The 13,464-nt window shown below is 48.9% G+C and overlaps 1 protein-coding gene across 1 annotated transcript in view; it reads left to right on the top strand.

Moving 5' to 3' along the window:
• BLNK (B cell linker) overlaps positions 1 to 13,464 on the top strand; it is a 72,767-nt gene that overhangs the window by 31,172 nt on the left and 28,131 nt on the right. Inside the window, exons 4-6 of the mRNA XM_006210580.4 lie at positions 4,797 to 4,837; positions 9,247 to 9,403; positions 11,875 to 12,038. Of these exons, the coding sequence (XP_006210642.1) occupies positions 4,797 to 4,837; positions 9,247 to 9,403; positions 11,875 to 12,038 (362 nt within the window). The remainder of the gene's footprint in view (positions 1 to 4,796; positions 4,838 to 9,246; positions 9,404 to 11,874; positions 12,039 to 13,464) is intronic.

Here is a 13,464-nt window from a genome sequence, read left to right as displayed (position 1 = left end):
TCTTCCCAGTGGTTCCCTGCATCCCATGACCAGCTCTGCAAGAGGAGAAATGGGCAGGGCCCAGTGGCACAGAGCAGAGCCTCCAGGGTGGAATCAGGCCAGAGCTGAAGCTGTGTGCTGACACGCAGCTGTGGAGTGCATCCCTCAGTGCCCAATGGCTGGGACACCGCCAAAGGGCCCCACAGTTTCTGATGCTCTGGATGACACCCCGTCCCAGAGGCTGAATTCATACCCTCTCCCTCAAGCTCTCAACAGAGTCCTTTACTGTCCTTTCAGCCATCCTTTTCCATTCCCAAGACCCCCCGTCTGGTTCAGCCTCTGTCTCTTCACACCTGGGCTACTCAAACACCTTTCCCGTCCACCTCCCCATCTCCAGCTTGTTACTGGAACCTGCAGTGCCCACTGTGGCTAGCGCATCCCCTTGGCTGGCAACGATCCTGGCTTTGTCTATCTGTTGGCATATTTTCCTGTGACTGTCCAGTGCAACTAGTCCATCTATGCAAGTCTTGTAGATGCCTCCTTCTATCCACTGGCTAAGCCGTACTTCTGGGACAGATACACAAGACCCTGTCAACTTCGTTCTCTTGCCCAAGTCCCACTCTTCCTTCAAGGCTCATATAACCTCTCAGCCCTCACTGAGTGCAGCCATCTCCAAACTCTCCCAGTGCCTGGAATTATGACCAGTTGCTGGGGCATTCACTGGGAAATTTACACCACCTGGACTGTCCTCAATCCAATACATGATTGTTTCTCCAGACACGATATTTTATTTCCGTTGTAGAGGCTGACTCAATACGATCTTGGACTTTGGTGTGGTTTAGGCCTGGGTTGGAATCCTGGCTTTTCCCCCTAAGCATTGAACTTAGAAAAGTTTTGTAATTTCGACAAGCCTCTGATTCCTGATCTAGAGATAAGAATACCTATCCTTCAGGTTATTGTGAGAATTAGAGAAAGTAAGTTCATAGTAATAATCCTCATTCATTGGGCCCTGACTCTGTGTCAAATACTCTTCTAAGTACTTTCCATGTGTTAATTCATTTCATTCTCTCAAAACCCCATGATATAGGTACTACCAGTAATGCCCATTTTAGTGATGAGAAAAATTGAGGCCCAGAGATTAAGCAGTTTGCCTAAGGTCACACTGCTAGCAAATGACAGAATCAGGGTTTTGAGCAAGGCAAAGCTCAAAGCCCTGCACATCTTGGCCTGGAGCAGATGCTGAGACAGGGGCAGGCCATCTGGGCCATTCTAACATGTCTCCTTGTGCCAGATGCTGTGCCCACAGGTTGGGAGGGCCACATCGACCACCAAGCCTGGGCCAGGCAAGGGGAGGATGTGTGGCATGGGGTTATGACACAATAAATAGAGCATAACCCCACACCAGGTACACAGTATGACAGGAAAGGCTCTCCCTGACAAGGAGGTCCAACCAGCATCTCAGCTCCCTGGCAGAGGCATGCAATCCCACACCCCAAATTAACCCCCTGGCCCACACTCAACTTGAACTTACCCTCCTGAAAGTTTTATTCACTACGCTAGAGGCTTTCTTGGATCCATTTCCTTGTGGTAGCCATACTGCATGGTGGCTATTAGAGTGAAATAGGATTAGTATCATTTTGAGGGTTGATTAAGACACAGTCAATACCCAAGACAACAATGAGTAACATTAGCACAGCACTGAATGTGTGTCAGCCTTGAGAAGCACTTCACATGTACTGCATTAATTGAACCTCACAAAAGCATGAGGCAGGCACTATTCTTATCCTTGTTTTTACAGGCAAAGAAGCTGAGCTTTAAACAATCAAAGTACTGATTCATTGCCAAACAGGTAGTAAAGAGCAGAGCCAGGATTTGAACCCAGGGATCCTGGTTCTAAAACCACCACCTGCACACTTTGGGAGGCTCCCTGAGATGCTGGAAGACCACCCACTACTTGGATCTAGTACTTCGGATTGTTACACTTTTCAGCCTGGGCAATGGTTTGCTGGGTTGTGACTTTATGAGTGTGATGCTGTGAACTGCCTGTAGTGCCAGAAGATGGATGTAGCTGAGGATGAGGGGTGGGTGCCAATCAAATAATCTCTACCACAAGATGCTTCCCTCTCTCTTCTGCCTTGATGTACCACGATGCCTGGATTGGGCCATTCTTGTTTCTCCTAGGTTTTATCTGAATGCTGGAGTGGAAGGCCAGGTGGTTCACATGAGATTTCAGCTGCAGGAGCTGAATACTGATAGCCTGGCCTCCAATCCAGCCCCCAGACTCACCAGCCATGTGCTCAGACAGGTTTTGCAACCTCTCTTAGCCCCAGTTTCCTTGACTGTAAAATGAGATAATAATACTACCACATAGTACTTTTTCTAGGATAAATGAAGAAATACATTTATAACACTTTGCCTAACACCCAACAAATAAGAAGTATTCAGTAATGGAACCTCTTATTATTATCCTCATTTTCACTGATTCAACTCATTTATTGGTTTATGTTTTTATTAGTGCATAGATTACAAATGCAAAATGCCATCCAGGTCCAAAGATAAATAGGTCTTGCGGTCTTACTTTTCAGTACAAAGAGACACAAATGACTTAGTCACAGCACAGAGCAGAATGAAGTACACGTGACATCAGGTGCCAGTAGCATTTAAGAGGGCCCAGAGGAAGGAGTGATGGGTTATGACCAGAGAGACTGGGGAGGACCTTATGGAGGAAGGATGATGGAGAGTTCCATGGAAGAAGGAAGATGGAGTAGGGGAGCAGTGTGAGCAGAGCAGAGAGCTGCCAAAAGAGCAGGACGGAGGAACAAGCTGTTGGTTTTACCGCAGGTGAGCGTGGAAGACCCTGCTGCAAGAGGAGTCAATGGAGGGACAGCAGGTGCAGGCGTCCGAATGTGTTGACACAGAAGCTTGACTTTATTCCATAGGGAGCCACTGATAATTCTTGAGGAAAGGAAGAGCATGACCCAACCCTTATTTTAAGAAAACAACTAGAAACAGTTGGAAGGATGACTTGGTGAGGAAAGAAAATGGAGACAGGAAGACGAGTTGGATGACTGCTGCAACTACTCTCACCAGCAGCTGATCATAAATAGACCCTGACTCACTGAGAAAAGCTGACCAAAGCGAGGAAGTGTGTTTTATAAATGCATTTCGTAAAGGTTTCTATTTGAAGTGGTTTAAACAGAAGCATCTTGCTGCCTTAAGTTCTGACCTTCAGTTATCCCCAAAGTTAAGGTATTAGAATCTTATTCCCCTACTATGCCTGTACTGACATGTTGGGAAGAGGACTTATTCACTTATTCTTTAGTTTATTGGCAAACCTAATGGTTTCAATACACTGTGATTTTGTATAAGTCAACTCAGAGAATAATGTCATAAGAATTATTTTCTGTTAATGTCAAAGTTTGACCCACACTGGACTTGTAGAATGAAGTTTCTATTTAGTGCCTGTCATATTTTTCCCAAGAGAGGGCGCTGTTGCTGCCACTGCTTAAAATCTGGTCACCCTGATCCAAAGACCTCCTTCCTGCCCCCACTTCACCTCCACAGTTCTTTTTTCCTTGTGCCTCTTGGAATCCCCCTGGAGCTGGAGTCAGTGGTCTGCTTGGAATCCCCCTGGAGCTGGAGTCAGTGGTCTGCTTGGAATCCCCCTGGAGCTGGAGTCAGTTTCTGGGGGACTCTGGGGCCATCCACCAGGTCCTCTGGCAGTGGCCGCTCAGTGGGATGGGAGGGGAGCTGGGACCCTCTATGGTGGAGTCATCAGAACCACTCTGCCCTCTGAGCCTGTGTCTGGTTGATCTTCTACACAGCAGAGTGAACCGTAATTAGCCTCTCAGGTCAGTTTATGTGATGGGATTGATGCTAAGCTTCTCACACTCTTAATGTGTTTTAGAGGAAAAGGGGTTAGTCTCCCTGGTTGTCATAATCCAGACCTATTTTATGGTTCAAGATCATAAGCTACTTAAGACCTGTCACATCTATTTTTTATAGCTCCTGTGTAGCCTAGGACAGTGCCTGCACCCTGGAGCTCAAAGACAGCGAGGCAGCCTGGCACTGGGGTGCAGAGCATGAGCCTGGAAGTCAATCAGCCTGCAGGGCTCAACTTCTGGCTCCACTGCCATTTACTGTCTGACCTTGGGCTCATGGCTTATTTTCTCTAGGCCTCAGTTTCCTCATAAGGTTTTCGAGAGAGCTAAGTGCATACAATGCTCTGATAATATGGCCTGACATGCAGTAAAACATTGGTTAAAAGATTTTTTTTAAATAAAAAAGTTAGAGCCAGAGAGAATCATAGAAGTTATCCCCTTTTATAGATCTGGAATTTTACCTTATAGATCTGGAAACTGAGGCCCAGAAACATTAGATGTTCCTGCCTACTCTCCAAGTAGTGAGGAACAGAGCCTGGGTGAGAATTTAGGTCTATCTGATGCCCTTTCCAGTGCTCTTCCTATTATACCATCCACATACTGACTCAAAAAAATCCTTGGAAGCAACACAGTATGGATTGCTACTCTAAAGTTCCCAAAATGTCCCTTGACAAAGACACATAAAGGTCAGATGCACGATTTCTCTGCCCTAGTGGGACTTTTCTTAATACTTTGAGAATTGACTTTTTTTAAAAAAGGATTCAAAAGTGAGTGAACATGAGATGACTGTAATAACCATTCGAGGCCTGTACATGGGGCCAGGAAGCCCAAGGGCAGGGCAGGCAGGGCAGGCAGGTGTGGGGTGCTCGTGGACAGGGTGGAGCTGGCCAGCTGAGATTTATGCTCATGCATTCTGCTTCCCACGTGCCATTTCAGAGAGCCCAGCTGACGAAGAGGAGCAGTGGTCAGATGACTTTGTAAGTATTTGTTCCTGGGGCTTGGAGGGTATCATTTATAAAGACTTGTTCCTGAATGACATGCTGGCAGAGGGGAGATGGCTGGGCTGGAAGAGTCACCTATAGCCAAGGCAGCAATAACTTCACAGTGGCTGACGTGAGCTAGCACCACCATGCATTACCTCCTATAGTCCTCACCACAGCCTGTGAGTAGGCATTCTTATCCCTATTTCCTGCTGGCATTCAGAGTACTCACCAGCACAGCCAAAACAGACGTTAAAATGTTTAAATATATCCATATCAGTTGGCAGTGACTCTGCCCTGAACTCCCCAGTGGCCCATCACTGCTTGGTCCTAAAGAGAAACTGCCTGGCACACCAGGGAGTCTCTGGGACACTCTCAAGGTCATGGTCAATACCTGGGCCATAATAATTGTTAAACAGTGTGAGCATCAGTCCTGCCCATTTTACAGGTATAGAAACCAAGGCACAGAGAGTTTAAATAACTTGCAGTTCCAAAATTCAAACCCAGGCTCTCGGATCTTAGAACCAGGCTTTTAAAACCCAAGGTGCTTGTTGTGATTAAGAGGATGTGAACAGACTCTGGGGCCCACAGATTGGAAAGGAGACCTGACCACGAGGACATTGGGAGTGGTGTGACAGAATTAATTGTAAACCTCTTCAGGGTAGCTCTGCAACCCACAGGACCCCAGCGGCCACTTCCCTTTGGGGCTGAGTCTTACAGGGACAAGACATCCTAAAAACTATTCTTCACAAATTATTCTTCACGTGTCAAATTCATGCAAAATGTTAGTCTGCTCCAATCTGTGAGTTTTATCTCTGGAAGGCATCCAAGAGGGCCTCCACACAACCACATACCCCATAAGGAAATGAGGCAAGAGCATGAAGATGACTTGCCGGCTGTCACTTAGCAACTCAGTGACCCACTAGAATGAGAACCCAAGACTCCTGTCTGGTGCCCAGAATTGAGCCTGAGCCCAGTTCCACACCACGTACACCACCTGGAGTTCACTCAGAGTATTTGGAAATGTGACTTCCTCCCTTTTCAACTGCAGAGAAAAGATTTTTGAAAAGGAAGGATGAGAGGGCCTGTCTCTGGGTCACTTGGGCATGGAGTTCCTCCCAGGGCCCAGCAGCACTGATCCCTCAGAAGCACTGCAGCTACGCCCCCTGCTGGCCGCACACAGGGTGACATCCGAAGCAAAGTTAAGCTGATCCAACATCCACCAGGCAGCCAAAAAAATTGAGCTCACTGGCTGGATAAAAAGAGCACATGATGGGGGCTTAGAAAACACAAAATAAAATCATCCTGAAGAGGAGCGAATGATTTTGTGTTGCAAAGTCAAACAACCAAATGAAGGTGCCATGATAATAAGGACTGAGAGAACATTAGCTTACAATTATTTTTGCCTTATTACATTCCCTTTATACTCAGAATGAAATCCAGGCTTATTGCTAAAACCTCCGGGCCTGATGAAGTCTGGCCCCTGCAGACCTGTCCAGCCTTCCCCGCACCCCCTCAGCAGGGCCTTGCTCACTGCAGCCCAGGCGCACAGGCCTGCCCTCTGCTCTTACATCAGGCCAAGGTCCTGCCTGCCTTAGCAACTTTAGAGTCATGGTCCTTGGACAGGTGAAGGAAGATGAGAAGAGAGGAGAAACCAAAGAGCATCCGCATCCTTCCTCACTTGGTCTGCTCCCTCTCGTCCTTCGGGCTTAGCTTAATGTCTCCTTTTCAGGAAGGCCTTTCCAGCACCTCCATCCAAGGCAGGATCCTTCCTCCCATTGCTCTCTGTCTCAGGACCCTGATCATTCCCTTCAGTGCCTCTATCACCAGGGACAGCTATTTTATCTGTTTGATGGTCCACTTACTTATTATTCACTATTTGTTGTTGGTCTCTTCTGCTAAAATATAAGTTCTGTGAGGTCAGGGACTGTGCTCAGAGTCAAGCATGGTGGCTGGCACAGAGTAGACGTGTAGTACGTATTAAAATTGATTAAATGAATGAATGAATGGACAATTTGAGAAGGTTTTTGTAAAAGTCTGATTACAGATTGCCTTCTTCAGTTGCATCAGACTGTCCAAAGTATTGCACCTGCGCAAGTACTGAATGAATAAATGAATGAATCTTGTTTGTCATAATTTAGAATAATTTGGGGGAAGGGGATTTTTAAAACTATGTCAAAAGTTTAAACAGTTTCTCTTTTAATTCTCTTGATGAAAAGGCATTTGGTGCCTTCACTGTGCTTAAAATAGGAGGGACTCATGGCACGTCTCGCACTGAAAAGATTTTCCAAATGAAGGGCCAACTCAGCCCTTGCCGAGCACCCAGTCCCTCTTCCTCAGTCCCTTCAGAGCCTGGGACAGCAGCTCAGCTTATTCACTCATCCCGTGGATGTTGGGTGTGCGCCTACCCCGTGGCAGGTCCCATGCTGGCTCATAGATGAACAGTCTCAGTACGGTCCCCACGGGGGCACAGTCTGGGAGGCAGTCTGTGTCGGAGGACGGCTCCCAGGAACTGCTGAGGGGCCTCTCTTCTTCTCCCATCTCTGCCACCCCTGCCAACCTGGTCCTCTCGGTCAGGCTGCTCTGCCCGAGTGGCTGCAAGGACTCTGGGGTCTTCCCCGGGGTGCACACTGATCCTCAGCCTCCAGGTAACTAAGTCTAGGAAGACCATCCCTGCTCCACGAAAAGGGAAACAATGCCCAAACCATCCCCCACTCAGGCACATGTGTCTGGCTGCCCGCTGATTCTTTCACTTTCTGGATGTCTACTAAAGCAACTGCTTCTCAGCACTTGTACTGATATCTCCCTGGGGTGCTGCAACAGCAGCGAGGGGGTCCCCGGCCTGGATGAAGAGGGTCCCTGGCTTAAGAAGCCAGGCACTTGCCCTATTAAGCCTCCCCCAGCCCACCTTTTCACTCCTACTCCACTTCCCAGGCCCCCTGCCTGGGCGTCATCATTGGCTTCTCTAGAACACAGACCCCAGACTCAAATTACTCAATTTTTCTGTGCCTCAGTTTCCTCAACTGTAAAATGGGATTTAAAAAAAAAACTACCTCATGATTGTGGTGAGGGGTCAAGGAGGTAATGCAGTGCATAGAAATGTTAATTATAATAATAATCACTACTATTATCATTATTTTATTCAGCCTAATTTCATATTCATGTTCAGGAAGGATTATTGAGCTTCCCATCTGCTATTTCTGAGACAAGGGTTTGGGAAAATCCCCCCTACAGGAGCTTTCCTACCTACCCCCCTCCCCATCCCTTCCTGGCTCCCCGACTCCAGGGTGAGGACTAGCACCCTCCCTGGCTCCTTCCTCCTTTAGTCTCTCTCCCACCGCTCTTCCAGCCACCTCGGGAAAGTTCTCTTCGCAGCCTCCTTTCTCTTTCCTTAGCCCACTCTTCCTCCCCTTCCTCTCCTTTCCCCCATCTCCCTATGCACTGAGGAGGAAAGCCCAGTGCTCACTCATTGATTCCTTCATTTGCTCCAAACATCCTGAGCTTCTATTTGTGCTGGCCCTGTCACTGGCCCTGAGGACCCAGCAATGAAGGACACACTGCATCAGTGTTATACAATTGCCAGTGAAAGGAGACAGGCCAAAAGGTAGGTGCCTCATCAAATCATCAGAAAATCATATATGGATCAAGCATCGTGTCAGGAAGTATGTGGGGGCAGTAGGCATAGAGGTCAGAGGACCTCAAGTGCTGAATCAAATATTTCCTCCACATGAATATATGTATGTGTGCTACACGCATAAACTATCTGAACAAAACGCACAAGAAGCTAGTAACTCTGTTTGCTTCTGCGGAGGGCAACTGAGCAGCTGGGAAGGCTTCACATCCTTGTGAACTGTTTGAACTTTAGACTGGCTCAACGTATTTTCATTATGGACTTAAATAAAATTTATATTAAAAAAAAACACATAGAGTGGACCCCGAGTCAGTTTGAAGTCTTAGTCCCTGCATCTTATTGGCTGTGTTTAAAACAAACCAACCTCAGCTCCTCAAAGGTGTCTGTATTCCTGAGCATCCCCTTATCCTCTCTTATTCAACTTACATTTTCCTCAACCTTCAGCATTCATGATTAATAAACCCTATTCGGTTGTTCTATTTTATTGAGTCCTTTTTCTGTCTTCTTAAGATATACTTTATCCCTGGCTGTTTTTTGCAGGCATACAGAGTTCAGCCAGCCTTGGGGTTAGATGGCCCACATGTTCCCCCAGAAGAGTAGTCCAGGTGATCAATTTCGAAGGCACAAAGGCCTTCAATCCCACTGCTGCCACTAACAGCTGCCTAACCCTGGTTAGCCAACCCCTCTCAGCCTTGCTTCTTCGTCCCTCCGGTGGGGGAGCAGCTCCAGCGCACTAAGCACACACGGGCCCTGAGTATGGTGTCTGCACTTGCAGGACAGCGATTATGAAAACCCAGATGAGCATTCGGACTCAGAGATGTATGCGCTGCCTGCCGAGGAGGCTGGAGATGACAGCTATGAGCCGCCGCCCGCTGAGCAGGAGACCCGGACAGTTCACCCGGCCCTGCCCTTCACCAGGGGCGAGTATGTAGGTGAGTTCCCCCCAGACCCTGAGCTCTCAGCCTGCAGGGCAGCGGGGAGCGGGACAGGCCGAGGTGGCAGGCTGGCGGGCACCTCCCGCTCTCACCACCTCCAGGTGGGTCATCTGGTCACTCCCAGGCACTGGCGCTCCCACCGGAAAGTCTGTCCACTTGGAGGTGGGGGGAGGTGTCCTTCCCAAATCAGGAATGTTGAAAACAGGCAAAAGGCAAAACAAGCACACCCCGAGGTGGCTCCCACCCCACCCGCCCCAATTCCTGACGGCCCTCAGGTAAGTCCCTGCCTCTCTTCTGGCTCCCTGCGCACAAGAGTCTAGAATTTCTCTTGAGATGTCTGTGCAGAGCAAGGATGACCTCCAAGGATCCCAGTGTCCGCTACTGCCCTTCCTTCCTCCATCCCCCTTCACCCCGGCTCCTCCCCCAGCAGGCCCTGCTGACACCCTGCACCTAGACTATGGAACTAGTCTCCACTGGGGAGGAGGGAGGGTGAAGAGCTCTAAGCCAGGAATCAGCTTCATTGATTAAATGGACACAGCATTAAATGGAGGTGTGGCCTCCAGGCCTGAGTGCGGCTTTTAATGTCCCCCAAGAAGAAGTCTGTGTTCCAGTCTAACAGGCGACGGAGTTCGGCACAGGTGAGGAGGGGAGTGTGCCCATGGCCCTGATGTTCGCAGTTGTACAGAGCACCCCCTGCGTGTAAAGGGCTCTGTGCCCCTTGTCCCTGCCGTTAACTGCCTCCTTACCAGGCATCAGCACTGCCCCTCGCTTCATGCCGCCGTTCATCTATTGAGCACCTACTGTTTGCCAGTGCCACGCTAAGCACTGGGCACTCAACAGCAAGCAAGACAGACATACTTCTAGACTTTTTACAGCTCACAGTTTCAGTCATGGCCTACTTCACTCTCTCGATGATGTTAGGAAAGAGGTATTAATCTCCACTTTACAAAGGAAAAAGGTGAGGCTCAGAGGAGATAACTGGGCTGAGGTTTTGTGAGTGGCAGAGCTGGGAGGGAGGCTGGACCTTTCAGCCTGCACAGCTCCTGCTCTTCACGGCTCTGCCCCACACACCGCCACCGTGTCTGTGACCGTGTTCAATCATTGCAACCACCCTGGGAAGGAAGGGGCTGAGTCAGGCCCATTTTACAGACCAGGAAACCGAAATTCAGGCGGCTCATTCCAGGGCATACTCGTCAAAGCCTATCTTCTGTGATTTGCTACTTCTGATGAGCTTCGATCTTATATTAAGAAATCTCAGTAAACTCCAACTCAGTAAACTCAGGAAACTGGCTTTACTGTAGCCAGTAAAACTACAAAAACTGACAGTTACCAGGCACAGCCACGTAGACGCCTTGATGCCTGAACACTGCTACACCACCCAGAAAGGGGCTTCCGAGGAGGCAGCCAATGTGAAGTTAACCACACACCTTCAACAAGGCGGAAGCGTGGGCTGCAGGCTGGAGACGGCACCAGGGGGAGAGCAGAGGTGGCAGGCAGATGGGGCAGCTGCATCAAGCCTGGGGCCAGCTGGGAGGAGGAAGCAGCAGGAAAGCAGTGCAGCGCCTGTGCTGGTCCCAGGATGGGGAGCCCCCAGGCTGTCTCTATGCTAAGAGCATCCTACAGTGTGTCAGTCGGAAGCCGTGCTCACAGACTCTGCCGGGTAGACCTGCTGCTGCCTAAGCCCTCCACAGCACGACACAGCTACAGTCAGTGGTTTATCCGCCAGTGACTGCCAGACACACCGTTCCTGCTTCTGCTGCGTTCTCTGATCCTGACAATAACTCTCTGAGGTGGACAGTATGATCCTCACTTTAAAAATGAAGAATGTGAGTCCCAGAGAGGTTGTATAATGAAGCAGCAGCTCAAAGGAGCACGGCTGGTGAGTGGCAGAGCAGGGGGCCAAACCCAGGGCTCTTTGACTTCAGAACTTGGACTCCTTTCCCGACACCTGCTGAGGACAGTCCCGGACCAGGGGGAACTCACGGCTTCTCCGTGATTTGAGGGAAATCATTGAGGGAGGAAACGCAGGTTCACCCAGACGAGTTGTCACAACCCTGAACACACCTTAGAATAACCTGGGGAATCCTCCCCACAAGTGCAAACTCTACGTCTGGGGTGGAACCTTGGCATTTTTTTTAAAGCTCGCAGGTGGTTCTCATGTATAAGCAGGACTGAGACTCACTACCCTAGGGCCTCACAGAGCACAGCACTTTGGCTTCCAGCCCTCCTGAGTCTGTGGGTCTCCATCGCTCCCGGGAGCATATTTTTGATGAGGACATTCTTCTGGTTTTTGTAACGTAAGTCATTTTTGCCTAACATGTCATTTTACTGGTTTAGGGAACGTCCCAATTAATAATGTGTGTCCATATGGATGCCGATGGTTTTATACTTTCTAGATCTCAGTGGCTTCTGTCCAGGGAAGGATCCAAAGCCTCTTCATCTCATGCTTTGTTGTTGTTCCTTTCAAGACAATCGATCCAGCCAGAGGCAGTCTCCGCCCATCAGCAAGACCCTCCCCTGTAAACCCAACTGGCCTTCGGCAAAGGTGCGGCTGGCCGCCACTCTGCCAGCCCCAACATCTCTGCAAAAACCTCAAGTCCCACCCAGACCCAAAGAGCTCCTCGAGGATGAGGTAAAGTAAATCTGGCCGGAAGGCTTTCCAGACCCAGAGGAAGGCAGGATGCAGGGGCCGGACTGGGGAGGGGCCAGGACAGAGTGGCCTCCTGCGTGTCTTCCTTCCTCCCAGGCCCTGCTCTCCGGGCCGCTCTATCCATCCTGCCCCTTCACTGACCGCCTCTAACTCTCCATTGTTATGCTGAAAGGATGTTTTCCTCTAAAAATGGCATATATGGTCTTATTTTAAGCATCTTCCTTTACTAGAGGCTTATGGTATAATATCCATGCTGGGTGTGTTCCCCTCTAACTATCCCCTTTCTCAACCTCAGTTTCCTGTGAGTCTCTCTTTCCTCCAAAAGCGACTTCCCTATCTTTATCTTCCTTTGCTTCTCTCCCTGTCCTGCTTCATTTCATTTTTAACACCTGTTGTCTGCTCCTCCACCCTCCTCCTCCAAGATGCAGGGAATACAGCCAGACATATAATGGAGATAATGTCTCTGAGCCTCAGTTTTTCATCTTTTCAGGTTATTGTAAAGATTTAACAAAAGAACATGTACGCATCACTAAATACAGTGCCTCACACACAGAAGGATTCCATGTATCCTATATAGCGGATTCCTTTCTACCATATTCTAGATTCTTCATAAAATCTCACTTTCTAGTTTCTCCTGAAAACTGAAGGCCTGTCAACACTTGGCCAGCCATGACCCCTGTTTCTATTTGTCATCGTCCCCACTGCTCATTCAAGGCATGCACACACCCTGACTCTGCACATACCTCATCGCTGTTCCATGCCTGCTCCGTAAGCATTTTAGTTTATGAACCCTGCTCTAGGGAGAGCTTAGGTCAAGAAGTCAGTAGGCTGAGAATGAGTGTGGTGTGTCAATCCTCAGTCGGTCTGTCCATCTGAAACGGGATGCTGCCCTCTCAGGATGAGAATAGTGTGGCAGGGAGAATCTGAGCACAGGACACGGTGGAGAGACTATATGTTAGGGTCTCACTGTGAATTCCTTCAGCATTCGGCAAGTCCCCATGAAGAGATCAATTCAGTCCCCATGAAGAGGTCAATTCATGAAGAGGTCAAACATAAGACAAATGAGGACTGTGGCTTAGTGAGGCTCTCCACTTCTGTGTATTACTGGGGGTCGACTCCGGTGGGGAGAGGCCAAGTTTTGCCAATGGGAGCCTTGTGGAGGTGGCTCAGGCAAGTCTGAACTGGGGGAAAAGGAGAAGTATGGAGGAGGCACCTTCTGGAGTGGGCAGATGGACAGTCAAGATAAGAAAGGTTAAAAAAGAAAAAAAAAAAAAAAGGCCAACATTAAAATCAGACTGAGCCACCAGATAGGGAAAGAAGTCAAATACAAGCATCAACAGAAATGTTTAGCTCTGCCACACCGGTCTCAGGGACAATACAAGAGCACAGGGCAACCAGAGTTGGGGGT

Source organism: Vicugna pacos, chromosome 11, assembly GCF_048564905.1.
Source record: "Vicugna pacos chromosome 11, VicPac4, whole genome shotgun sequence".
NCBI classification, from domain to species: domain Eukaryota; kingdom Metazoa; phylum Chordata; class Mammalia; order Artiodactyla; family Camelidae; genus Vicugna; species Vicugna pacos.
This window is presented reverse-complemented; position numbering and strand designations above follow the sequence as displayed.